Raw genomic sequence first — 23,083 nt, 5'->3', positions numbered from 1 at the left:
TGTCAAATAATTTGAAATTACTTTGATCGAGGGCAAGGCAAGTTTTGAAACGAATTTTAAGTATGCTAAAGTATTACTTTTATTGTGTTACTAGTCTGTATTGATTGCAATAATTATAAAAAATAATTCCAGTCATTTTTTCAGAAATACGAAATAGTTTCGTTGGCCATTCCTTTTGCTTACATTGTGTGCTTACAAAAGTTGAGCATGTAAGTTTAGGGTAAATATAATAATCTTTCCCGCTTTACAAAATGTGAATAGGCAATGGCTAAAAATTGCCTCCCGTCCCTGCTCATTCAACTTTAAAATTTTTATAATCACCCCTTTTTTTTATTTACGGTAAGTACGCGAGTACACTTTGCGATACAAAGTTATTCTATATTGCAATGCTAATGTACACAAATGCACACAAATGTTCATGATACTTATAGAAATGTTAAAAATTGACGAACTGTGCGTATAACCGTGCTATTTCAAGAACAAGTAGTTCAAATTTATGAATTTTTTACTCGTTTCGATCATTGTAGTGAAATGATTTGCTTTGTTTGGGTGTTATTAACAGAACTAAGACCTGCTTTGTGGGTTTTTAACTATGACCAACTATGTGAGCAGACTTACTTTGTTGAGTTGAAAAATACGTTGCGATAGTAGGAGAGAATTGAAATGATCAAGCGCGTTAGTGACAGGGCGGATTATTTTGATGAAAAAATTAAAACACCTTATAGCAACAAAAAATGAACTAATTTTCAAGAGAGCACGCACACGAGCGAGAAAATAAGGTAAAAAGGATTTAAAAGCGTTTTTGTAAAAAGTGTGTCGTAAAGCAGGAAGCCAAAAGGCTTGCAGGAAGCCATAACTTTGTCTGCATTCTTCGTACCGTCTGCGTTGTAGTCGTGTGAAGAATTAGGTTAAAGAAACATGCATACATAACTCCATCGGCCACGAAGTACAATTTGTGAGAAAATGTATACTAATTTATCAAAACAGCGTTAACATGTTTAGACCAGCAAACATTTTTTTGGGACCAAAAAAAAAGATAACCCATTTTACTCGGATATAAATCCCCGAAACACAACAAAACTATACAATTCACTAAATACTGAATCATTCCAAAACTATGCATCAGTAAGAAAAGCAAAGTAACAGGCTCTTCAGCAGCTCAATGCCATTGCAAACGCATTCTCTGTCTCTGGGGGTCGAACGGGCTCTGTAAGTGCACCACTGCCTTGTGCTTTATGCAGTTGCGTTCGATCACATAGCTTCCACGCAACACGTATTCATCGACAGTGTCTGCGTTTCTCACATCTACGTATCTGCAAACAACTTCAGCTGAGATCATACTGATATTTTATACATTTTTGATCAATGGGAGAAATTTCAAACTACTCCCCAATGTCGGACAATTAAATAAATAAACTCCGAAGTACAACAAACTTTGTTGCATAGGTTTCTAAGCTGGGCTCGATACTAAATATACTTACATCGAAAACACCACAAGGGAAGGAATTGACTCAAATTCACACCTTTATTTCTGTTGGCAAAATAAATTGCACTATCGCTTCAATTTGATCAAAAATGCGAGCACTTCAGAGTGTGACCAATAGTTTTTTGTTAACAGATCATAAATAAACATTGTGTTGCTGTTGCTGCTAGGCATATTATATTTTCATGATCTGTCCTTCGGGCACAAACTGCTGCTATTCAGCTCGCATCTTCATAAATAAATAAGTTTGCACTTACCCCATAGCCATCGCCTTGTTTAAATGAAATGCGTGGACGCCTGTTCGGGTAAATCCGACTATCTCACCATCTCTCCAGATCGTTTCGTCGCCGAACAGTTGCACAGGACTAAACAACATTAAAACTTCAGCAAGATTTAAAGGAGCTTTAGAAATTAGTTAGCTTACTCGTCTACAGTAAAATAAGCCAGTGATTTCGTGGGCTGCTGTTCACGCATTTCGTCCACTGCTTTCGAGCCGTGAAACGGGCGTTTGACGTCACACAAATGCATCAATCGTGCCTCCAGCGGCGAATCGTCAGTACGTAAACTGTGGCCCCAATGGTGAAAACCTGTATATACGTGGTATAAATGTTGTATTAGTCACGAAATTTATGTTCAACAATATTACACAATGTAATATATATATACACAATATTTCAACATGTAAAACAAATGAGGCTTTTCCTTGCAACGTAAATAAACACTGCCAGGCACTGGCTTTCAATTAAAATCTGGAACAGGCCCACTTTTTTCCTTCGCACTGTTATGTTGAGGTTTCAAGTTTATCTATTTACTCTGATTTCGAATGATTATTCTCGCTAATTTCACTTACCAGCTTCAACACTAAGTGAGTCCATAGCCCGATAACCAGCATCACAACCTCCGTGCTTCGTTACTTCTTCCATGATCGCCTCGTACACTTTCACGGCGTGATGACTTTCACATGAGATTTCGTAACCAAGCTCACCAACAAACGATAATCTTGGGACAGCGCACACGGAAGAAAAAAGTTGGAATTGTTTCCTAAAAAAGTTGCTTTATTAACTTACCTCGTAATGCCGACCTCCAAGTTGGTAATTTTGTTCAGGGCAAAGCGTCCGAACTTGAGTTTTTTGAGAAATTCGTCGCCGACAAACTTCTTCAAAACATCGGCACTGTCACAAAGCATTTCCTGTTAGACTGGCAAACTACAATACGTCACAAATTCTCCAGTTTATCTTGTTTTGGGAACTTATTGAGGGACGATTGCTACGTGGTTGGCGTTGAATTGCATACGCCACTACACAACATCTTCCAATGGTTCTGAACGTTTTTTATTTCACGCATTAGTTTAACCAATATATAAAGCTAAAATCCCCCGCTGGATATTAAGAGTTTATACGTAAGTACTATGTTAATATCAGTGCATTAGGAAAAGAAATATCTCACGCTTGACAAATTTTTTTCGAATCTTAGGTGCACTGTAATAACGGTAAAGTTATTGCCAAGTTGAATAGAAGCCAATTTTTCTTTCTGAATTTTCTTTCTGATTTTTCTTTTCAGACATTATTGGACAATCTTCCGGTGAGTTTTAAACTCAGCACCCTGCCGGGCCCAATGCTTAACCGGGATTAGCTACGGGAGCCGTTTCTCCTCTGTAAAAAAACGTGCAATTGCACAAAATATTCAAAAAAATACAAGATGGAAATACAAAATTCCTGTAGTGGGGAATTCTCCCAGATTGCGAACGCGCCATTGGTTAAACAGGGCATAATGTGAAGCTTATCGCCACATCAAATAGATAAATTCCAACCTCTTTGGTCCTTGCAAGCTTAGCAATGCCAGTTCCTCCGTCCGGTCGTTTAAGTTGTAACTGAAACCCTTGTCGCTTAGGACGTCTGATATGTGACCCTTGCAATATTCAGTTGTTGCGCCTCCAACCGTCAAGTAATATTCAAAGTCTGACGTTTCAACATAACAAGGATTTACATGTACATATGGAACATAAATTGGTGAATTCCGACAGTATTGTAGCCTACGCTGTTTCGACTTTTAAGGTCTCATCAGTGCAGCTAGTGACTATACAGCGCTGAACTAACTGGTGAACTTGTCAGGTTTTGGTCAACGCTGGTAAACTGATAATTGGTACTTTTTTGTCAAAGTCGATCGATTGGTACCTATAATTACGTTAACATATTGCATATATTCTGATGTTTCATACGTTTAGAAGTTAAGCATTTCAGAACAACAAAAAACACAAACGCTTACTTGTACAAACATAAAAACGTGCGTGAATGTAACACAATACCGGGAACGATTTGCCTACCATGATCGCCAGTGTCCATTTTACACACGACCAGATCGGACTCGATCCCTCCCTTTTCGTTCAACATTAGGGTGTAAGAGCTTTTATTCGAGTTTCGGCCAGCAGTGACGTCACGTGAGAAGAGAAATCGGGCGGCTTTTGAGGCGTCGCGCCCTTCGAGAACTAGTTTCCCCATGTAGCTGGTGTTGAACAAGACGCAATTTGTCCTGCAGGAGACGCACTCCCCTCCTATCTGGAAATATGGTCAATATATACCAGCAATATCAAGCAATTACAACCACATCCAGAGATTATCCGCACCCTGGTTTGTTACCAAATAATGCAGGTTAAAAGATTATTTTAACTGTTTGAAAATTTACACTATACTTATAAGTGCTGCGTGCACAGTACGAGGGAGAGCACTGCTACCCCATAAAAAAAGTCAACATACATGGTATTTTTAAAATTATTTCAAACTTAACAAACCCTTGCAAATCTAACAGCAGCATTCCACTGAAAATGCCGTGCAATTTTTCAAGAATCAAAAACATTGCTTTAAGTCTGAAAGTCTTTTAAATACAGCAACAACACACATGCAGTGTACCTTGTCATGAACAGGTCCAGGGTATTGGAAAGTGTAGTCATGTTTTAGTTGATTATTGTAGCGATAACCTTTATGAGCCTCATTGTCGTACGCTCCATAGAAATCATACTTGAGCACTTCAGCTTTCTGGTCGATGGTGAAATACCCCGGTCGTTCCCATCCGTGTTTCTCCTCGAAAAAGCAACCACGTTCGAGCAGTACCTACATGTTCACCAAACCGATATCATGACAACGGTCAAATAAACGAAACTTTACTGACGAGATGTCCACAAAATACTTCTGGAAAATACTGACGGAAAAGCATATCACGATGGAAGATGTGCTTGACAGATGGAAAAGATTCGTATCTATAGGGCATGAGAGATATGTTACGAGGAGACAGAATCTTTCGGTACGATTATATAAACTGCATTACCTATACACAAGAAGTGCAAAAAGTGATTGGTGATTTCAAAGGGGTGTCGACAAGGGAAAAATTTAAGAATCGAGTATAGTGATCAACTACAAAATCTTCTACACTGGCGCCTGGTTTTGTCTCCATCATACTGCGGTGCAAATCTACAATGCTTTTTAAACCTTTTCCCATCAGCATCTACAGCACTAACATGGTGCAGAGAATCCTTTCGTAGGTTTCTTCCAGCGAGTGGTTGATCGTGTGGGAATACAACCGAGTAATGTTTGGCGTAACCCTCGTGCGATCGTTCCGTCAGCCATGTTTTGTTTGTGACGAGACTCGACGGAAACCTCCTGCAACAAACAAAATGCTAATGAAATTTTCATTTGAGCTTTGCACAAAAATTGCTTCTTTTCACAATTTTACCATTTTCCTAGGAGCCTATAGTATGGTACAAAGGGCCTTTACCGGATGTCCCAAGAAAACATGTCAATATCCGGTTTTCCACGTAACGCCCACAAAGCAATCTGTTTTCCCGCACCACCTCCCAGCATCATACCTCCACTGTTGAAGGCGCTCGCGAAAAAAAATCCTCGCACTTTGGGGGACTCCCCCATTAGCGGGCGCCCATCCGGCGTAAACGACTCTATGCGAGTAAGTGGGTTCAATTGTGAACGTTATGGCGTCGTTGCAATAACTTGTTTTACCTGGTCCGCATATTGTGGATCGTATTCCTGCTTCTGAAACAGCCGGCATAATATTACAAGCTACTTTTAAGTGTCTTTCGAATACGTCCCAGTCCAAGTCGTAGAGACCGAAAGCGAAATTCACAGGGACCTAAAATGGCGCCAAAACTATTATCAGCAAAATTACAGTCTTCAATAAACATTTTTTGAAACAATTTCATATAAAAACCAAATTCTATTAAAAAAGTATATAACTGATAATGCTTATCTAGGCGAAATTATATTTTCGCAAATACGCACTTCTGACCTACCATAGCTGACAATATGCCGAATTTTGTTCCATACATTTATAATAAAATCAAAAATAACTGGTAGCTTTAACCTCGCTAAAAATGCCGCCAATCAAATGTTATTTACCCTGTAAACTCGACTTTTCTCAGCATAGATGGACAAGTTATAGCTTAAAAGTCTAACAGGTCTTCCTACTCTACTACCGAGACATCCCACGCCAATTCATTTGCCATACATCTACAAAGAGTACATGATAAAATGGATTTGATAATTGGTTCGCTCACTTTTCCGCACAAAATTGGATTTCTCTCGTAGCCACCGACTTGCAAACTGTCACCCTGCCTTTTCATATAAACCGACCCGTCGTGATCTCGAACATTCGGCAGCTCGCGGGCGCCCTTTATCGGCTTCGTGACCACGTAGGCATGTCTGTATGTTACTTGTGGTGTATCAACGCCAACCATCTTTTCACAAAATTAAACAAAAACATGAAAAGTTTTCACGATTTATTTTAGTATAAATTTGTTTATTTAGAGTGAGCTGCAGACAGGCCGACTGTTTTGGCCCATAGGACTTATAATTGTCGCTTGGGTGTGACTTAAAAAGATCTTGCAGTTAAATAGCCAAGCAAGATTTCCACCTTGATTTGTTTTCGGTGGGCTACACATATAGTTTGGTAAAATCAATGGTTGACGCCGTCTGTACAGACTCTACAAAATAAAGGTCTTGGCTATTGGACTGGCAAGATCGTTGGAGGTTTCACCAATGCACTGATGAGACCTGGGCAGCTCACTATAAAAACATTTTTGGGTCTATTGCTTAAACAATGGACGTGGTACTTAATACAATAGCATCATCTGTTTATATCAAGAAATCCCATACCAGCGAAAAGAAACCATTAAAAATTATTGAAATTCGGTAACAGGAATTTGTAAATCGTTTTGAACAAAACAAGGGAGGATTAAGTTATTTATTGAAACAGGGGAGTTTCAGTTTAAAATATTGCTTTAAACTGCATTTGCAATGTGCTGATCTACCAAATTATAGAGAAAGCAAATCATCATAGGAACCTTGCCAATGTACGGTGCCCAAACCCCAGTGCAGTTGATCACTTGGCTTGTTTTAATTGTGCCGAGGTTAGTTGAAACTGATGATATTCTCTGAATACCGAAGTCGTCTATTCGTGTTTCGATGCCTTCCACGTCACAGTTCTCAAAAATCTGCATTATTTGTTGATTTGTTGATTTAAGGACATCCAGTATAGTTTCTGTTATATTTTCATTTTCATTTTCCCGTGATGTACAACTTTTCGCGCAAATGCGTTTTCGGTCTTTTGAGGGATGTTGTTTTAACCATTAGGCTTATTACATCAGCTTTGGCCTATAACATTTATTTGAATATAAAACACAGGTAAATTAATCTGTGTACAAACCAATCCACCTGTGCGCCGTACTTGGAAGCAGCTTTTGTATAAGAAACGCAAGTCCCTGTCGGATCCATAGTGCCATCCAGCGGGCTGTACACAGCCCCGACAAACTTGGAAGCGTCCAGTAAGTGGTGTACCTGAGGTATATCGGAGGCGCTGAGAATGTGCGACTCAATCCCATGTACTTTTCCAAGCTAAAAAAATAAGAATATGGGAGTGCTTCGAACCAGTGACCTATGGATTTCTGAGGTATTTCAACCACTGATGCCGTTGCTTTATGATTAAACCAAAGCACTTTTCCATATTTACTGTGGCCATCCGTTTGTAGCTTTCCATTCTGGTTTGGTTGTTGGCGGTGAATAGACCACCGGTTTGAACCCAGCCAGTATTTGTGTCAACCTCTTCAGGGAGTATGGATGTCATCAAATTGCGCGTATGGTCAACGATTTCCAGTTCCATTTCATGAGCCGCAAGACGCCATAATAGCCCTATGCAAACAACACAACACGTTATTGGCAAAAGTTGATCTTGCAGAAAGCAAATTTTGAAACTGCTTCGTTGAGTTTTGTTATTATATAACCCCTATGTAAAACAATGCCGATAAGCTCACGACAATGTCATGCAATGTTTGTCTTTTGCAATAAACATTTTTACTGGTGACAAAACATCTCAAAACGTTATTCTATCTAACAGGGTTTTCCCAATGATGATTGCCACCAGATTGTGAGAGGAAGGGGGGAATTACCGAAACTTCTTCCTGTTGCACGCAGAGCTACTATTTTGCAGTAGCAAACGATTACTTATATGCACGGTCCAATCTAAAGGAAATGTAATTTGTTTTGCCAAATGGTAGCAAATTAAATGGACTTCCAACATAATTGAAATAGCGGAATAGCATTCTAGATTTGCGTGAAATCAGCAATGCACAAAAGTCACTATATACCTCACTCACACATCAGGGTCAAAATGTACAAAAATAGATTGATAAACTTAAGAGCCATTATTCAAATTTAGAAATGGGTACCGCATATCAACTATTCAATGAAGCAACCAGTTCCAGAGACCTATTTAAATCTAAGTATATATACGTGGAAATTTTATAAATTGGTGTGCTTTCTAAACATTTACTCACATGAAAAACAAACATGAACAATATTGACATCTAAATATTAGTTTTTACCTGCAGTGTGCCATGTAGTCCCAGCAGTAAGTTTGTCCTTCTCAAATAAAACCACTTTGCCAGATCCATACTTGGCAAGGTGATATGCGGTGCTGCAACCAATACTGCCACCTCCAATAACGACCACATCAGCATCTACTGGCAACTGTCCTTTAGCGTTTGAAACGAAGTTTCGTCTACAGTTGTATTGAACTGGGCTCACGGCGGTTGCTTTTCTGCAATTCCACAAAGAAAATACAAAAAAATGTGGTTTATGGCATATAAAATCATTACCACACTATTAATTACCTATTACAACAAACAAGGCCAAACCACTGGCTCCGCAAAAAAGTCATTCGCAGAAAATTGGTCATTGTATCGTGAAAATACAAACTATATGTTGACGCTACTGCAGCACTGCGCAATCCAGTCGGTCCGAACGTTCCAGTTGCTGGACTTCGCGCTGGTGATCAATTTGAAGAAACTCAAGGAAGGAAGTATCGTACATCATTTTAAGGATGTATGTTTCCGTATGGCTGTAAAGATTTCGATATGTAACGGAGCTACGTATTGCTGAATACTTTTGACGATGTGAATAATAGTAATAAAAAAAAATAATATATAATGATAAAAAATAGTGCCCACAGCTAAAATTATTGCGAGACAGTACATAATTGCTGTTGCATGTTGTTCTCATGGAAATATCTCATTTCATAGTTTAAAGCGGAAACAATTGAACCAGCCTGTGCAGATCTGCACAACAATACCGATTTGAAGCCGCTTACAGCTATATCATACAACCAATTATCAGAGGAAGCTCTATAGTTGCTTCAAGTTTATTTAACCGTTGCATTACAAAATAAATACAAAAGCAATTTCAATGAATTATCGTTAACTTGCACACTGTATAGAGCGTGTTTTAAAACATCTCCACAAAACAATAACACTGCTGTATAGCCTATATCTCACTCTTGACAAAAATGCTACACTCGAACCGAAGGCCAATCTATCAGTTTAATACATAAATAACAGTCGCACGTGTATTACAATAAAACCTTACAAACCATGCGTACTAAAGTCTCTGTCTTTTTCAATCCCCGAACTGAATTATAGACTGTTTGAAACCTAAACCCGAAGGCAATGAACCATCCATTACCCAAAGACATGTGTTTTATATAAAAATTGCATACAGGGTCGTTTGAGTTCGGACTGATCCGTGACTCATTTGAAATCACACCTTATTGCCGTAAGTTGTCACAAAATAGGTTGGCCGGAATATTTAGTTATCTCCCGTGCAAACGAATAAAAAGCACGCTCGCCGTAAATGAGTTGATATAGTTCAGGGCGTTATTATTATCCGACGTTAATAAAAATACAGTTGATGCCACGAATACACAACATAACATGTGAGAAATATGACGTTGGATGCAACAACATCAGGCAGCGTTTTTTTGTTATAAGTGCTTTAAAAACGTTACGTAAACACCGAAAATGTTTCGTTGACCATTGCTTTTATTACGTGATGTGCTAACAAAGTTGAGCATATAAGTTTACCATGCAAATGAGAACAATTGCAGTGGGTAAATCTGATAATCTGTCTAGCTTTACACAATGTGTCTGTTGACAGTCCCTAAAAATCGCCACCAGTCCCTGCTCATTCAAGCCTAAAATTGACCTCCATACACCACCGGTTGCTTTGTTACCTGCCGCCTTACTTTATGACAAAGGACAAGAAGGGCATTTCCCACCGGCAAAACCTATACTTTTGTAGATAAATACTGATATGCGGTGTAAAGTGTCTTTTCACAATAGAGGACAATTTGCCTATACCTTTTACTCACGCAATAACGACTTAATTACCTCGCAATTTCCTTTACGTCAGCAAAGGCGAGCACGCTATGCGATGCAAAGTTATTCTATATTGCAATGCTAATGTATACAAATACACACACAAATTCAGGATGCATATAGAAGTGTTAAAATTAACAAACTGTCCGTAAAACCGTGCTATTTCAAGTTCAAATTTATGATTTTTTTACTCGTTTCGATCATTGTAGTGAAATGATTTGCTTTGTTTGGGTGGTAATAACAGAACTAAGACCCGCTCTGTGTGTTTTTGACTACAACCACCTCTTGTTGCGATATGAGAAGGGAATTGAAATGATCTAGCGCGTTAGTGACAGGGCGATATATCTTGATAAAAGAACTAAAACACGTCAGTGGATCTCTGCAGGGAACCCTAAATTTGTCTACAAGACATGTTCCGCCTGCGTTGTAGTCGTGTGAAGAATTAGGTTAAAGAAAACTTTTTTACATGGTTAGACAAGCATACTATTTTTCAGCACCGAAAGAGGAGATAACCCATGTCACGTAGAGATAAACCCCATATTGAACCTACGAACCTCAACAAAACTACAAACCACTAAATACTAAATGATTGATAAACTATGCATCAGTAAGAAAAGCAAAATAACAGGCTCTTTAGCAGCTCAATGTCATTGCAAACGCATTCTCTGTCTCTGGGGGTCGAACGGACTCTGCAAGTGCACCACTGCCTTGTGGTTTTTGCAGTTGCGTTCGATCTCGTAGCTTCCACGCAACACGTATTCATCGACAGTGTCTGCGTTTGTCACATCTACGTATCTGCAAACAACTTCAGCTGAGATCATACTGATATTTCATATATTTTTGATTAATGGGAGAAGTTTTGAACTACTCCCCAATGTCGGACAATTGAATAAATAAACTCCGAAGTACAACAAACTTTGTGGCATAGGTTTCTAAGCTGGGTTCGATACTCAATATACTTACATCGAAAACACCACAAGGGAAGGTCTTGTCTAATTTTACACCTATATATTTGTTGGCAATTTAAATGCACTGTCCCTTTAATTTGGTCCCAATGCGAGCACTTTAAAGTATGACTGATCATTAGTTTTTTTCAACAGACCATAAATAAATATTGCGTTGCTGTTGCTGCGAGGCATTATATATTTTGCTGCTAGGCATATTATATTTTGATAATCTCTCTTTCGGGCACAATTAAACGTAACTTTTGCTATTCAGCTCGCGTCTTCAAAAATAAATAATTTTGCACTTACCCCATAGCCATCGCCTTCTTTAAATGAAATCCGTGGACGCCGGCTCGGGTAAATCCGACTATCTCACCATTTCTCCAAATCGTTTCGTCGCCGAAGAGTTGCACAGGACTAACCAACATTAAAACTTCAGCAAGATTTGAAGGAGTTTTAGAAATTAGCTGACTTACTCGTCTACTGTAAAGTAAGCCAGTGATTTCATGGGCTGCTGTTGACGCATTTCATCCACTGCTTTCGAGCCGTGAAATGGGCGTTCGCCGTCACACAAATGCATCAATCGCGCCTCCAGCGGCGAATCGTCAGTACGTAAACTGTGGCCCCAATGGTGAAAACCTATATATACGTGGTTTAAATTTTGCCACAGTCTCGAAATTTACGTCCAACAACATTACACAATGTAATATATATACATAATATTTCAATATGTAAAACAAATGATGCTTCTTTGTTTCCTTGCAACGTAAATAAACACTGCCAGACACTGGCTTTTCCAATTAAACTCTGGGACAGACCCATTTTTTTTCCTTCGCACTGTTATGTTGAGGTATCAAGTTTATATATTTAGTCTGATTTCGAATGATTATTCTCGCTAATTTGCACTTACCAGCTTCAACACTAAGTGAGTCCATAGCCCGATAACCAGCATCACAACCTCCATGCTTCGTTACTTCTTCCATGATCGCCTCGTACACTTTCACGGCGTGATCACTTTCACATGAGATTTCGTAACCAAGCTCACCAACAAACGATAATCTTGGGACAGCGCACATGGAAGGAAAAAGTTGGAATTGTTTCCTGGAAACGTTGTTTTATTAACTTACCTCGTAATGCCGACCTCCAAGTTGGTAATTTTGTTTAGGGCAAAGCGTCCGAACTTGAGTTTTTTGAGAAATTTGTCGCCGACAAACTTCTTCAAAACATCGGCACTGCCACAAAGCATTTTCTGTTAGACTGGCAAACTACAATACGTCACAAATTCACCAGTTTATTTTATTTTGGACCTTTTTGAGGGAGGATTGCTACGTGGTTGGCGTTGAATTGCATACGCCACTACACAACATCTTCTAATGGTTCTGAACCTTTTTTATTTCAAGCATTAGTTTAACCAACATATAAAGCTAAAATTCCCCGCTGGATATTTATAGTTTATACGCAAGTACTATGTTAATATCAGTGCATTGGGAAAAGAAACATCTCACGCTTGAAAATTGTTTTCGATTCTTAGGTGCACTGGAATGACGGTCAATTTATTGCCAAGTTGAATTAAAGCCAATTTTTCTTTCTGAACGAGATTCAGATATTATTGGACAATCTTCCGATGAGTTTTAAACTCAGCACCCTACCAGGCCCAATGCTTAACCGGAATTAGATACGGGAGCCGTTTCTCCTCTGTAAAAAACGTGCAATTGCAAAAAATATACAAAAAATACAAGATGAAAATACAAAATTCCTGTAGTGGGGAATTCTCCGAAATTGCGGTCGCACCATTGGTTAAACAGGGCATAATGTAAAGCTTATTGCTACATCAAATAGAAAAATTGCAACCTCTTTGGTCCTTGCAAGCTCAGCAATACCAGTTCCTCCGTCCGGTCGTTTAAGTTGTAACTGAAACCCTTGTCGCTTAGGACGTCTGATATGTGGCCCTTGCAATATTCAGTTGTTGCGCCTCCAACCGTCAAGTAGTAATCAAAGTCTGACGTTTCAACATAACCACGATTTACATGTAAATATGGAACATAAATTGGTGAACTCAGACAGTACTGTACGCTGTTTCGACCTGTAAGGTCTCATCAGCGAAGCTGGTGACTACAGCGCTGAACTAACTAGAAAACTAGTTTTTCAGTCAACGCTCGTAAACTGGCATATTAACCATTGGTACTTTTTAGTCAACGTCTATCAGTTGGTACCCATAATTACGTCAACATATTGCATATATTCTGATGTTTCATACGTTTAGAAGTTAAACTTTTCAGAACATCGAAAAACAGAAACACGAACACGTGCAAACATAAAACGTGCGTAAATGCATTTATTTGTAACACCGGGAACGATTTGCCTACCATGATCGCCAGTGTCCATTTTGCTCACGACCAGATCGGACTCGATTCCTCCCTTTTCGTTCAACATTAAGGTGTAAGAGCTTTTATTCGAGTTTCGGCCAGCAGTGACGTCACGTGAGAAGAGAAATCGGGCGGCTTTTGACGCGTCGGGCCCTTCAAGAACCAATTTCCCCATGTAACTGGTGTTGAACAAGACGCAATTTGTCCTGCAGGAGACGCACTCTCCTCCGATCTGGAAATGTGGTCAATATAATATATACCTTCAACATCAAGCAACTACAAACCACATCTAGAGATAATCCGCGCCCTTGGTTTGTTACCAAATAATACAGGTTAAAAGAAGACTTTAACCTGTTTGAAGTTAGTCGAGTCTTATAAGTGCTACGTGCACAGTGCGATGTAGGGTATGCCTATATAGATGCCCTATAAAAAGGCCAAATGCCGATATATATAGAATTTTTAAAACTTATTTCAGACTTAACAAACTCTGGTAAATCTAGCAGCATCCTACTGAAAATCACGTGCAATTTTCCAAGAATCAAACACCTTGCTTTAAACCCAAGGAGTGTTGTAATATAAGTGTTGTAAATACAACAAACAACGCACAGTCGCTTTACCTTGTCATGAACTGGTCCAGGGTATTGGAAAGTGTAGTCATGTTTTAGTTGATCGTTGTAACGATAGCCTTTGTGGGCCTCGTTGTCGTACTCTCCATAGAAATCATACTTGAGCACTTCAGCTTTCTGGTCGCTGGTAAAATACGCCGGTCTTTCCCATCCGTGTTTCTCCTCGAAAAAGCAACCGCGTTCGAGCAGTACCTACATGTTCACCAAACCACAGTTCGCCAAATATCAACGTGTGTGGTGATTTAACACAAACGCAACATCATGACAACGGTGAAACAAGCGAAACTTTACTGGCAAGGTGTTCATAAAACATTTCAGGAAAATACAGACGGGAAATCATATCACGATGGGAGATTTGCTCAGCAGATGGAAATGATTCGTATCACCTTGGCGTGCGAGATCTGTTGCGGGGAGTCTTTAGGTAAGATTATAATAAATTGCATTACCTATGTATTACAAAGCAGTTAAAAAACTGATTCGTGATTTCCAAGGGGTGTCAAGTGGAAAAGTTTAGGAATCAAGTAGTGGTCAACTACAAGATTTGCCATACTGGCGCCTGGTTTTGTCTCCATCATACAGCAATGCAAATCTACAATGCATTTTAAACCTTTTCCCATCAGCATCTACAGCACTAACATGGTGCAGAGAATCCTTTCGTAGGTTTCTTCCAGCGAGAGGTTGATCGTGTGGGAATACAACCGAGTAGTGTTTGGCGTAACCCTCGTGCGATCGTTCCGTCAGCCATGTTTTGTTTGTGACGAGACTCGACGGAAACCTCCTGCAACAAACAAAATGCTAATGTAATTTTCATTTAGGCTTAGAACAAAACTTGCTTCTTTTTACAATATTTCTAATTTTCTGATAGCCTACAATCAGCTATGTATTAAAACAAAGGGCCTTTACCGGATGTCCCAAGAAAACATGTCAATATCCGGTTTTCCACGTAACGCCCACAAAGCAATCTGTTTGCCCGCACCACCTCCCAGCATCATACCTCCGCTGTTGAAGGCGCTCGCGAAAAAGAATCCTCGCACTTTGGGGGACTCCCCCATTAGCGGGCGACCATCCGGCGTAAACGACTCTGTGCGATCAAACGGGTTCGATTGTGTCAAAATAAAGGAAAACCTTACGGCGTTGTGTTGGCAATAAGTTGTTTTACCTGGTCCGCATATTGTGGATCGTATTCCTGCTTCTGAAACGGTCGGCATAATATTACAAGCCACTTTTAGGTGTCTTTCGAATACGTCCCAGTCCAAGTCGTAGAGACCGAAAGCAAAATTCACAGGGACCTAAAAAGGCTCCAAAACTTACAGTATTCTATAAATATAACCCAAATTCTATTTGAATAAGAAACTGCTAATGCTTATCTAGGCAAAGTTGAATTTATGCAAATACGCACTTCTAACAAACCATATAGTTGACATTATGCCGAATTTTGTTTCATGCATTTGTAATAAAACCAAAGATAGTTGAGAGCTTTCAAATTTGTCGAAAATGTAAACTCAACTTTTCTCAAATTACAGAGAAAATTCATAGGTTTAAAATCTACCAGGTCTTCCACTACCGAGACATGCTCATAGCAAACATTAATCGCTTGCGACAGATCCACAAAGAATATATGATTATCAAAGTTAACTCACCTTTCCGCACAAAATTGGGTTTCTCTCGTAGCCACCGACTTGCAAACTGTCACCCTGCCTTTTTATATAAACCGACCCGTCGTGATCTCGAACATTCGGCAGATCGCGGGCGCCCTTTATCGGCTTCGTGACCACATAGGCATGTCTGTATGAGACTTGTGGCGTATCAACACCAACCATCTTTTCACAGAATCAAAAAAAAACATGAGAAGTTTTCAAGATTCATTTGAGCATAAAATTGTTTATTTAGAGTGAGTTATTTGGAGTATTTAGATTTAGAGTCAGACAAGCCCACTGTTTCGACCCATGGCACTCATAAGTGTCGCTTGGGTGTGACTTACAAAGATCTTGCCCTGTTAAATAGCCAAGCAAGATTGTTTCCACCTTGATTTGTTTCCGGTGGGCTACACGTATAGTTTGATATAGCCAATGGTGGACGGCGACTGTTCAGTCACTACAAAGTGGAGGTCTTGGTTATTGAGCAAGATCGTTCTAAGTCACACGAATGCACTGATGGGGGGGCCTGTCTTCAGCTCACTACAAAAACATTACTGGGTCTATTGCTCAAACAAAGCACGTGTGGTAGTTTACAATACCACCATCCGTTGTTATCAAGACATCCTAAACATACGAAACCGTGCCATTAAAAATTTGTTAATATTCGATAACAGTATATAATTTTTAAATCGTTTTGAACTAAAACAATGGAGAATTATATTTTTTAAGGAAAAAAACAGGAGAGTTTCAGTTTAAAGCATTGCTTCAAACAGCATTTACAATGTGCTGATCTACCAAATTATAGAGAAAACAAGACATCATAGGTACCTTGCCAATGTACGGTGCCCAAACCCCAGTGCAGTTGATCACTTGGCTTGTTTTAATTGTGCCGAGGTTAGTTGAAACTGATGATATTCTCTGAATACCGAAGTCGTCTGTTCGTGTTTCGATGCCTTCTACGTCACAGTTCTCAAAAATCTGCATTATTTGTTAATTTGTTGATTTAAGGGGCCTTCAGTATAGTTTTTGTTAAATTTTAATACATTTTCCATGATTCAGAACTATTACCGCAAATGTGTTTTTAATGTAAACAAAATAGCCAAACAATAGTTAAGAACGTCATGCTACACACGTTTCGATTGTTTTCTGCAATAATTTTTAGTGTAAAATGAAGGCGAACCGGCAAAATAGTACGGTGAAGTTGCGATAAGTAAAAAAGGGGGTAGTTGAATAAACGCAAGTGTTGAGATTAGACGCCGAACAGAGTTGCCTGTGGTAGTGATAAAAACAAAGGGTAAAAAAATGTACTGTGTACGGTAAAATACACGGCGTCCAAGGGAGGTTTATATGTTAAGAATTTGTATTGGCACAGAGGAAATATCGGCATTGAACAGAGGCTGGAATTTTTTGATAAATTGTTTCCAAAATAAAGAGGCATTGTCAAAGGATTGCTGGGTTCTTAAAGTCGACCTTGTGCGTTGGATTCGCCACAAGATGTTGAATGTGTTTTAGTCTTTTGAGAGATGTTTTAACATAGGCCTTTTTACATGGGATTTGGTCTATAACATTTATTTGAGTATAAAATAACAACCGCTTCAACGCCATCAAAGATGGACTCAACAGAGATTGGGGATTCATGAGCCATTATCAACACGACGATGCCGCAACACGACGACGCCAACTAACGGCAGCTTATCGTTTACAGTGCCTTTTTTCTTCGACCGCCTTGCGCTTGTTTTTTTTGTATCGCATTGTGTTCATTTTCACCTGACGAAGCGAGGGGAAATCGCGAAAGCTAGTGTACTGTTTACATTACAAAAGTCAGTCTTTCACAAAAGAGTGCCAATCAAGAGAATTTAGCTCGTACACATATAGACTGATACGGCACGTTTAATAAATTAATCCATGTACACACCAACCCACCTGTGCGCCGTATTTGGAAGCAGCTTTTGTATAAGAAACGCAAGTCCCTGTCGGATCCATAGTGCCATCCAGCGGGCTGTACACGGCCCCAACAAACTTGGAAGCGTCCAGTAGGTGGTGCAACTGAGGTATTTCAGAGGCGCTGAGAATATGCGACTCAATCCCATGTACTTTTCCAAGCTAACAAAACAAAAATAAAAGTCCTTCGAACCGGATTTGAACCAGTGACCTATGGATTTCTGAGGTATTTCAACCACTACAGTCCACCGCTCTACCAACTGAGCTATCGAAGGATGCGTTACCGGCCGGGAACACTTCAGCTATAACTACAATTCACTCCGTATTGTAAATGACTTATCATGCAAGGCAATGCCCATAAGTGCCATTATTGCGTTGTGTATGGATGTATCGGCCTTACATTGAATGTGACATAAGCAATGATGAAATGGGATTGCGTAAAAATTGCCTTATCTGCATTTAAGTGTATTGCTCAACAAATTATTGATTAAGGCTATACACGTCAATTAACGGTGGTACATTGAACCGTTGGGTGTTATATTTCTGATTTCTAGGAAAGATATTAGACGTGAGCAAGTTCACGTCGCCATGGTCTATATTCATGTTGACACAATTCATATTTCATCCGAAATTTCCGTTTTGGTTTTTCTCGCGCCGAGCGACACCACAAGGATATTTCCATTTCATCGTTTTTTGAGATGAAGCTGTGCTGACTCATTTAGCCCAATGTGTTTAAAAGTAAATCGAACGTCCTAAAATAGTTTCGTCCCAACAAAACTCAACCACTAAAAATGTGAATTCAAGCTTGAAGAAAAAAAGGCATAATTACCACTTACATCGCTGTGGGTGGTTTTGTTATAATTGGCCGATAGTACATTTCCACACTAAATCTACGAAATTTAAACGTTCTAAAGGACAATCACGAATTTTGTAAATGTCCACATGTTACAAAATAACTACATTACTTTTCCGTTACCCACATATTCATATGCACTTTAAAACGTATTTTTGGTAAACGACAAAACCTTGGTGCCATTGCTTTGTGATTAAACCAAAGCACTTTTCAATATTTACTGTGGCCATCCGTTTGTAGGCTTCCATTCTGGTTTGGTTGTTGGCGGTGAATAGACCACCGGTTTGAACCCAGCCAGTATTTGTGTCAACCTCTTCAGGGAGTATGGATGTCATCAAATTGCGTGTATGGTCAACGATTTCCAGCTCCATTTCATGAGCCACAAGACGCCACAATAACCCTATGCAAATAACACAACATGTTATTGGCGTTTTGTCTTGCTTTCTGCAAAACGTTTGTCTTGCAGAAAGCAAATTTCGAAACTGCTTCGTTGAGATTTATCAGTATGTAACCTCTATCAGTAAAAACGTTGGTGAGAAGCGCACTACAATGCCATGCAGTGTTTGTCTTTTGCACCAAAAGTTTTTACTGGCGACAAAACATCTCAAAACGTTATTCTATATAACAGGGTTTTCACAATGGTGGTTGCCACCAGATTGTAAGAGGAAAGTCAACCAAACTTTTTCCAAGTTGATTGCAGAGTTACTATTTTGCAGTAGAAAAGAATTACTTATATACACGGTCCAATCTAAAGGATAGTGTAGTTTTGCCAAATAGTAACAATTATACGAACTTCCAACATAATTGTAATAGCGGAATTGCGTTTGAGATTTGCGTAAAACAAGCAATGCATAAAGTCGCTAAAAACCTTACTTACGCATCAGTGCACAATGTAATAACTTGCACGCTGTGCAGAAGACAAACTCACGAGCAGCGTGAAGTGTCGTCTAATACGCACATTGCACAAAAAAATTTAACGCTTCCTTATCCTTCAGCACAAAATTCCAATGCATACATAAATATGATTTCGCATACTTTCTTCCGATGAAGTATTTTTCGAATTGTAATAACTTAACCTGAAAACCGTTCCCATTATTTCTTTTAACCACACGTAAGTAAATGGACACATGTTTGTGCATAAATGTCTCACAGAAAAGTTAACATTTGTTGCCTTACATACTGGTATTCTGATGCAGCACCATTGCATTCTATTGAACCAGGATTTGAAATAATAGAAGAACAGTTTTTGTTTACTTTGTTGTCTAGCCATTTGTTTGAGCATCCAAAACCCCTGCAAATTAATTTGGGTGGACTTTTGATGCACCTTACAGTTCAGGAAATAAATACATGTGATTGGGAACAATAGTTGGGAGCTTCAACTCTCTTTGTATTCTAATGCAATGACAGTTCCAATATTTTACAAATAAGTTACATTTACATGTAAGTATTAGTTGACAAAAAATAAAGCAAACAAAACAAAAATTTATAAATATTATAAAAATAATTTGCCTATCAGTTTTGTCAAGTGGGTCATAGACTTTTTCAAACAACAGCTGCTTCAATTGTTGTTCAAAAAAGTCTATGACCCACTTGACAAAAGGCCAATGCTTTATCTCTTTCGTCTTTCGTATAAGTCCCTTCACCAACATTCAATTTTATTAGTATCTGAAGGATCATATATAATTGTGGTTTTGGGCTTTTCCATGATTGCCGCAAGATGCACTAAACGTTCTTAGACTCCAACAATATTTCAATAATCTTTCTTCATAAAATTAGGAATTTCTGTCCTTTCAAGATTTTGTTTCACATAAATAAGTAAGTCGTTTTTAATACTTTCATCTGACATCCATGCCTAAAAAAATATTGCATGTTTGGTAGTCTGATGGCAGTTTGCAAAAATCATTATAATCTCAAAGTCCATAAATTTAACCAAATATTGCATAATATGTTAAAATATTACTGTGGACTATGAAAACTTGGTTTCAAAAATACATGATGTTCAAGGGATGCAAACTTTTAAAAAATTGCTAAATTTGCTGAAATATGTGTTACAATAAATGTGTTAATTGCCTTATCTGCTAAGTTGCCAGCACAAAACAAAGTTTCTCTGTTATCACCACTCCTCAGTTTAGTAGTAGCTATTTCTGGGTCATACAGTTGAAACTCTGCACCTTGCAGATCTAAGATCAAAACATTGTCCTCAGAATAAACATAACTAAAATGCACAAGACCTTTAGCTTTTTTCTGTAGATCATCACTTTGCACTGCATTTAACGTACACATGGAAATTAAATGCATCTTTTCGACCGATTATCCTATATGTTTAGGCATAGATGGTAAACAAGTGACAGAGAGAATTCACTTACATGTAGAACAATAGCTTTCAACTAAAACTGTGGTTTCCTGATAGCCTTGGCAAAGCTGGGACACGTAGGGTTTTAACAATAGCTGGTGGCGACGCTGGGGCACCAACATTTATTCAAAATTAAAACGAAATACGTATTAAAGTAAAATGTTATTTTGAAATGCATTCACAAATAAAAATGAAATGTAACTTCGTTTCAAAATAAAAACGAAATAAAAAATGCAATTCAAAATGAAATTGAAAAAACAATAAACAACACCGGATCAGTGAACCAAGCCACCCTGGTAGGCTGTCGATCGATACCGTATCTGTAGTAGCTGAGTAAAAACTTTTAAGTCAATCTTTCAGACAGCTCTTTTAAAGATGTTTTTATTTTTGTCAGAAAAATATATTTCGCCTGAAAAGGGCATCATCAGTTTCTGCAAAGTGTACAAAACAGCGTAAAATAACTAAGTAGAAGTCTGCCACATAAAGGAATTTTTTGGCGTCGCGTATCGTGTGACGTGTACATTCAGATGTTGGACTTGCTCGCGAGTTTTGTCAGGTTTTGGGCGACATATTTTTTGTTGGAATTATACTGGCAGTCAGTTACTAGTTCTTTTCTTACATATCCAGGTTCTTATTTGCATTCTCTAATTTTTAATTTTTTAATATTAATTTTTTTAATTTTTATCAAGGTACTTTCCTTTATGTGGCAGACTTCTACTTAGTTATTTTACGCTGTTTTGTACACTTTGCAGAAACTGATGATGCCCTTTTCAGGGCGAAATATATTTTTCTGACAAAAATAAAAACATCTTTAAAAGAGCTGTCTGAAAGATTGACTTAAAAGTTTTTACTCAGCTACTGAAATTGAAAAAAAATGCACTTTAAAATAAAAAAATGCATTCAATAATAAAAATGCCATTTAAAATGAAAATGAAGTTAAAAATGCATTGAAAAATAAAAATGCATTTCAAAATAAAATTAAAAATGCCTTTTAAAATGTAAATAAAATTTAAAATGCATTAAATAGTAAAAATGTATTTCAAAATGAAATTGAAAAAGCCTTTTGAAATGAAAATAAAATTAAAAATGCATTTTATAATGAAATTAAATTGCCTTTAAACATGAAAATGAAATGCAAATTTGTTTTGAAAAGAATATAAAATGAAAATGAAAATTAATGTATATTCCCTGAAAAGTCTTGGCAATGATGGGCCACTATACATCCGGTTCAAAATACATATTTAAAAAATTTAAAAATGGTAGACAAAAATGCACATCAACTATTTTATGAAGACCAGTTCCAGAGACGAACTTAAATCTATGTAAATAGACTTTTTATAAATTGGTGTGCTTTCTAAACATTTACTCACATGAAAAACAAACATGAACAATATTGACATCTGAATATTAGTTTTTACCTGCAGTGTGCCATGTAGTCCCAGCAGTAAGTTTGTCCTTCTCCAATAAAACCACTTTGCCAGATCCATACTTGGCAAGGTGATATGCAGTGCTGCAACCAATACTGCCACCTCCAATCACTACAATATCAGCCTCCAATGGAAGCTTCCTGCTAGCTTTGTTGATCAAACCTCTAAATTATAAATAATGTTAATGGGGATGTCTGGTGGTTATCACAAAACAAAACTGCTTTTCTTGCATCATTGTACTGAATGGTTGCCAGTAAACAGAGTTCAACAAATACAATTAAGGTACAATATTATATATCCCATCCAATGATTATACCTGTCAATCAGTTTTGGTAGTTTCCCACTGTGTAGAAACCAGTTAAACCTCCTTAACTTTCTCCAAATCATAATGTTATGATATTTTTGATGAGTTAGTGATTCACCTTAAAACCTCAGACTTCAGCCAGGCACACACGCTACTCCGCCAATACCTGTTTTATGTGTGCTCAACCATTTCCGTCACTGCTGAGTGCAGATCTATTTTTCAACATTTGTCAGCTAAACACAGGCTTTGTTTCTTTTATGTGGATGACGTCATAACTACGCTCGATTGATTTGTTTGTAGACTAGAAACAAGGAATACAAACCGGACATGTGTAAACTGCGGGGCGAAGGCTAAATCTTGCCTGTTAGATCTTTGTATGTGCATGCATATGAGCCTCTGGAGTTGATAAATTAGTATCGCTAATGAGCGCTGTCGCAAT

The 23,083-nt window shown here is 38.2% G+C and overlaps 2 protein-coding genes and 1 non-coding gene across 3 annotated transcripts; all 3 read right to left on the bottom strand.

Moving 5' to 3' along the window:
* Positions 1–434: 434 nt before the first annotated feature.
* On the bottom strand, positions 435–9,006 carry LOC145898355 (sarcosine dehydrogenase, mitochondrial-like). Its single transcript, XM_082986781.1, has 17 exons — positions 8,655–9,006; positions 8,367–8,581; positions 7,496–7,674; positions 7,201–7,380; positions 6,831–6,980; positions 6,045–6,224; positions 5,491–5,620; positions 5,252–5,429; positions 4,995–5,136; positions 4,390–4,590; positions 3,807–4,038; positions 3,294–3,441; positions 2,551–2,655; positions 2,334–2,482; positions 1,908–2,070; positions 1,741–1,848; positions 435–1,313 (listed from the first exon to the last, which is right to left on the bottom strand). The coding sequence occupies exons 1-17, from the start codon at positions 8,717–8,719 to the stop codon at positions 1,160–1,162; spliced, it is 2,679 nt and encodes an 892-aa protein (XP_082842907.1). The 5' UTR covers positions 8,720–9,006; the 3' UTR covers positions 435–1,159.
* A 207-nt stretch (positions 9,007–9,213) lies between these two features.
* LOC145897586 (sarcosine dehydrogenase, mitochondrial-like) lies at positions 9,214–22,845 on the bottom strand. The gene is made up of 17 exons (XM_082985937.1): positions 22,657–22,845; positions 22,332–22,504; positions 18,782–18,960; positions 17,690–17,869; positions 16,595–16,744; positions 15,770–15,949; positions 15,289–15,418; positions 15,033–15,210; positions 14,766–14,907; positions 14,121–14,321; positions 13,504–13,735; positions 12,989–13,136; positions 12,265–12,369; positions 12,048–12,196; positions 11,614–11,776; positions 11,447–11,554; positions 9,214–10,988 (listed from the first exon to the last, which is right to left on the bottom strand). The coding sequence occupies exons 1-17, from the start codon at positions 22,725–22,727 to the stop codon at positions 10,841–10,843; spliced, it is 2,637 nt and encodes an 878-aa protein (XP_082842063.1). The 5' UTR covers positions 22,728–22,845; the 3' UTR covers positions 9,214–10,840.
* On the bottom strand, positions 17,891–17,982 carry Trnay-gua (transfer RNA tyrosine (anticodon GUA)). The gene is given in 2 exon segments: positions 17,891–17,926; positions 17,946–17,982. It is a non-coding gene; the product is annotated as a tRNA-Tyr (tRNA).
* Positions 22,846–23,083: the final 238 nt, after the last annotated feature.

This window comes from Ascidia mentula, chromosome 4 (assembly GCF_947561715.1).
Source record: "Ascidia mentula chromosome 4, kaAscMent1.1, whole genome shotgun sequence".
NCBI lineage: Eukaryota > Metazoa > Chordata > Ascidiacea > Phlebobranchia > Ascidiidae > Ascidia > Ascidia mentula.
This window is presented reverse-complemented; position numbering and strand designations above follow the sequence as displayed.

What these genes read in the sequence shown, in the direction of transcription:
- LOC145898355 (XM_082986781.1), bottom strand. Translation starts at nt 8,719, where the DNA reads ATGACCAATTTTCTGCGAATGACTTTTTTGCGGAGCCAGTGGTTTGGC. An exon ending in ATCCAATTTTGTGCGGAAAA is followed by an intron (nt 5,621 to 6,044) that starts GTGAGCGAACCA and finishes GCGCCATTTTAG; the next exon opens with GTCCCTGTGAATTTCGCTTT. An exon ending in TTGGAGGTCGGCATTACGAG is followed by an intron (nt 2,483 to 2,550) that starts GTAAGTTAATAA and finishes CGCTGTCCCAAG; the next exon opens with ATTATCGTTTGTTGGTGAGC.
- LOC145897586 (XM_082985937.1), bottom strand. Translation starts at nt 22,727, where the DNA reads ATGATTTGGAGAAAGTTAAGGAGGTTTAACTGGTTTCTACACAGTGGG. An exon ending in GACTACATGGCACACTGCAG is followed by an intron (nt 18,961 to 22,331) that starts GTAAAAACTAAT and finishes TTATTTGCATAG; the next exon opens with GGTTATTGTGGCGTCTTGTG. An exon ending in ACCCAATTTTGTGCGGAAAG is followed by an intron (nt 15,419 to 15,769) that starts GTGAGTTAACTT and finishes GAGCCTTTTTAG; the next exon opens with GTCCCTGTGAATTTTGCTTT.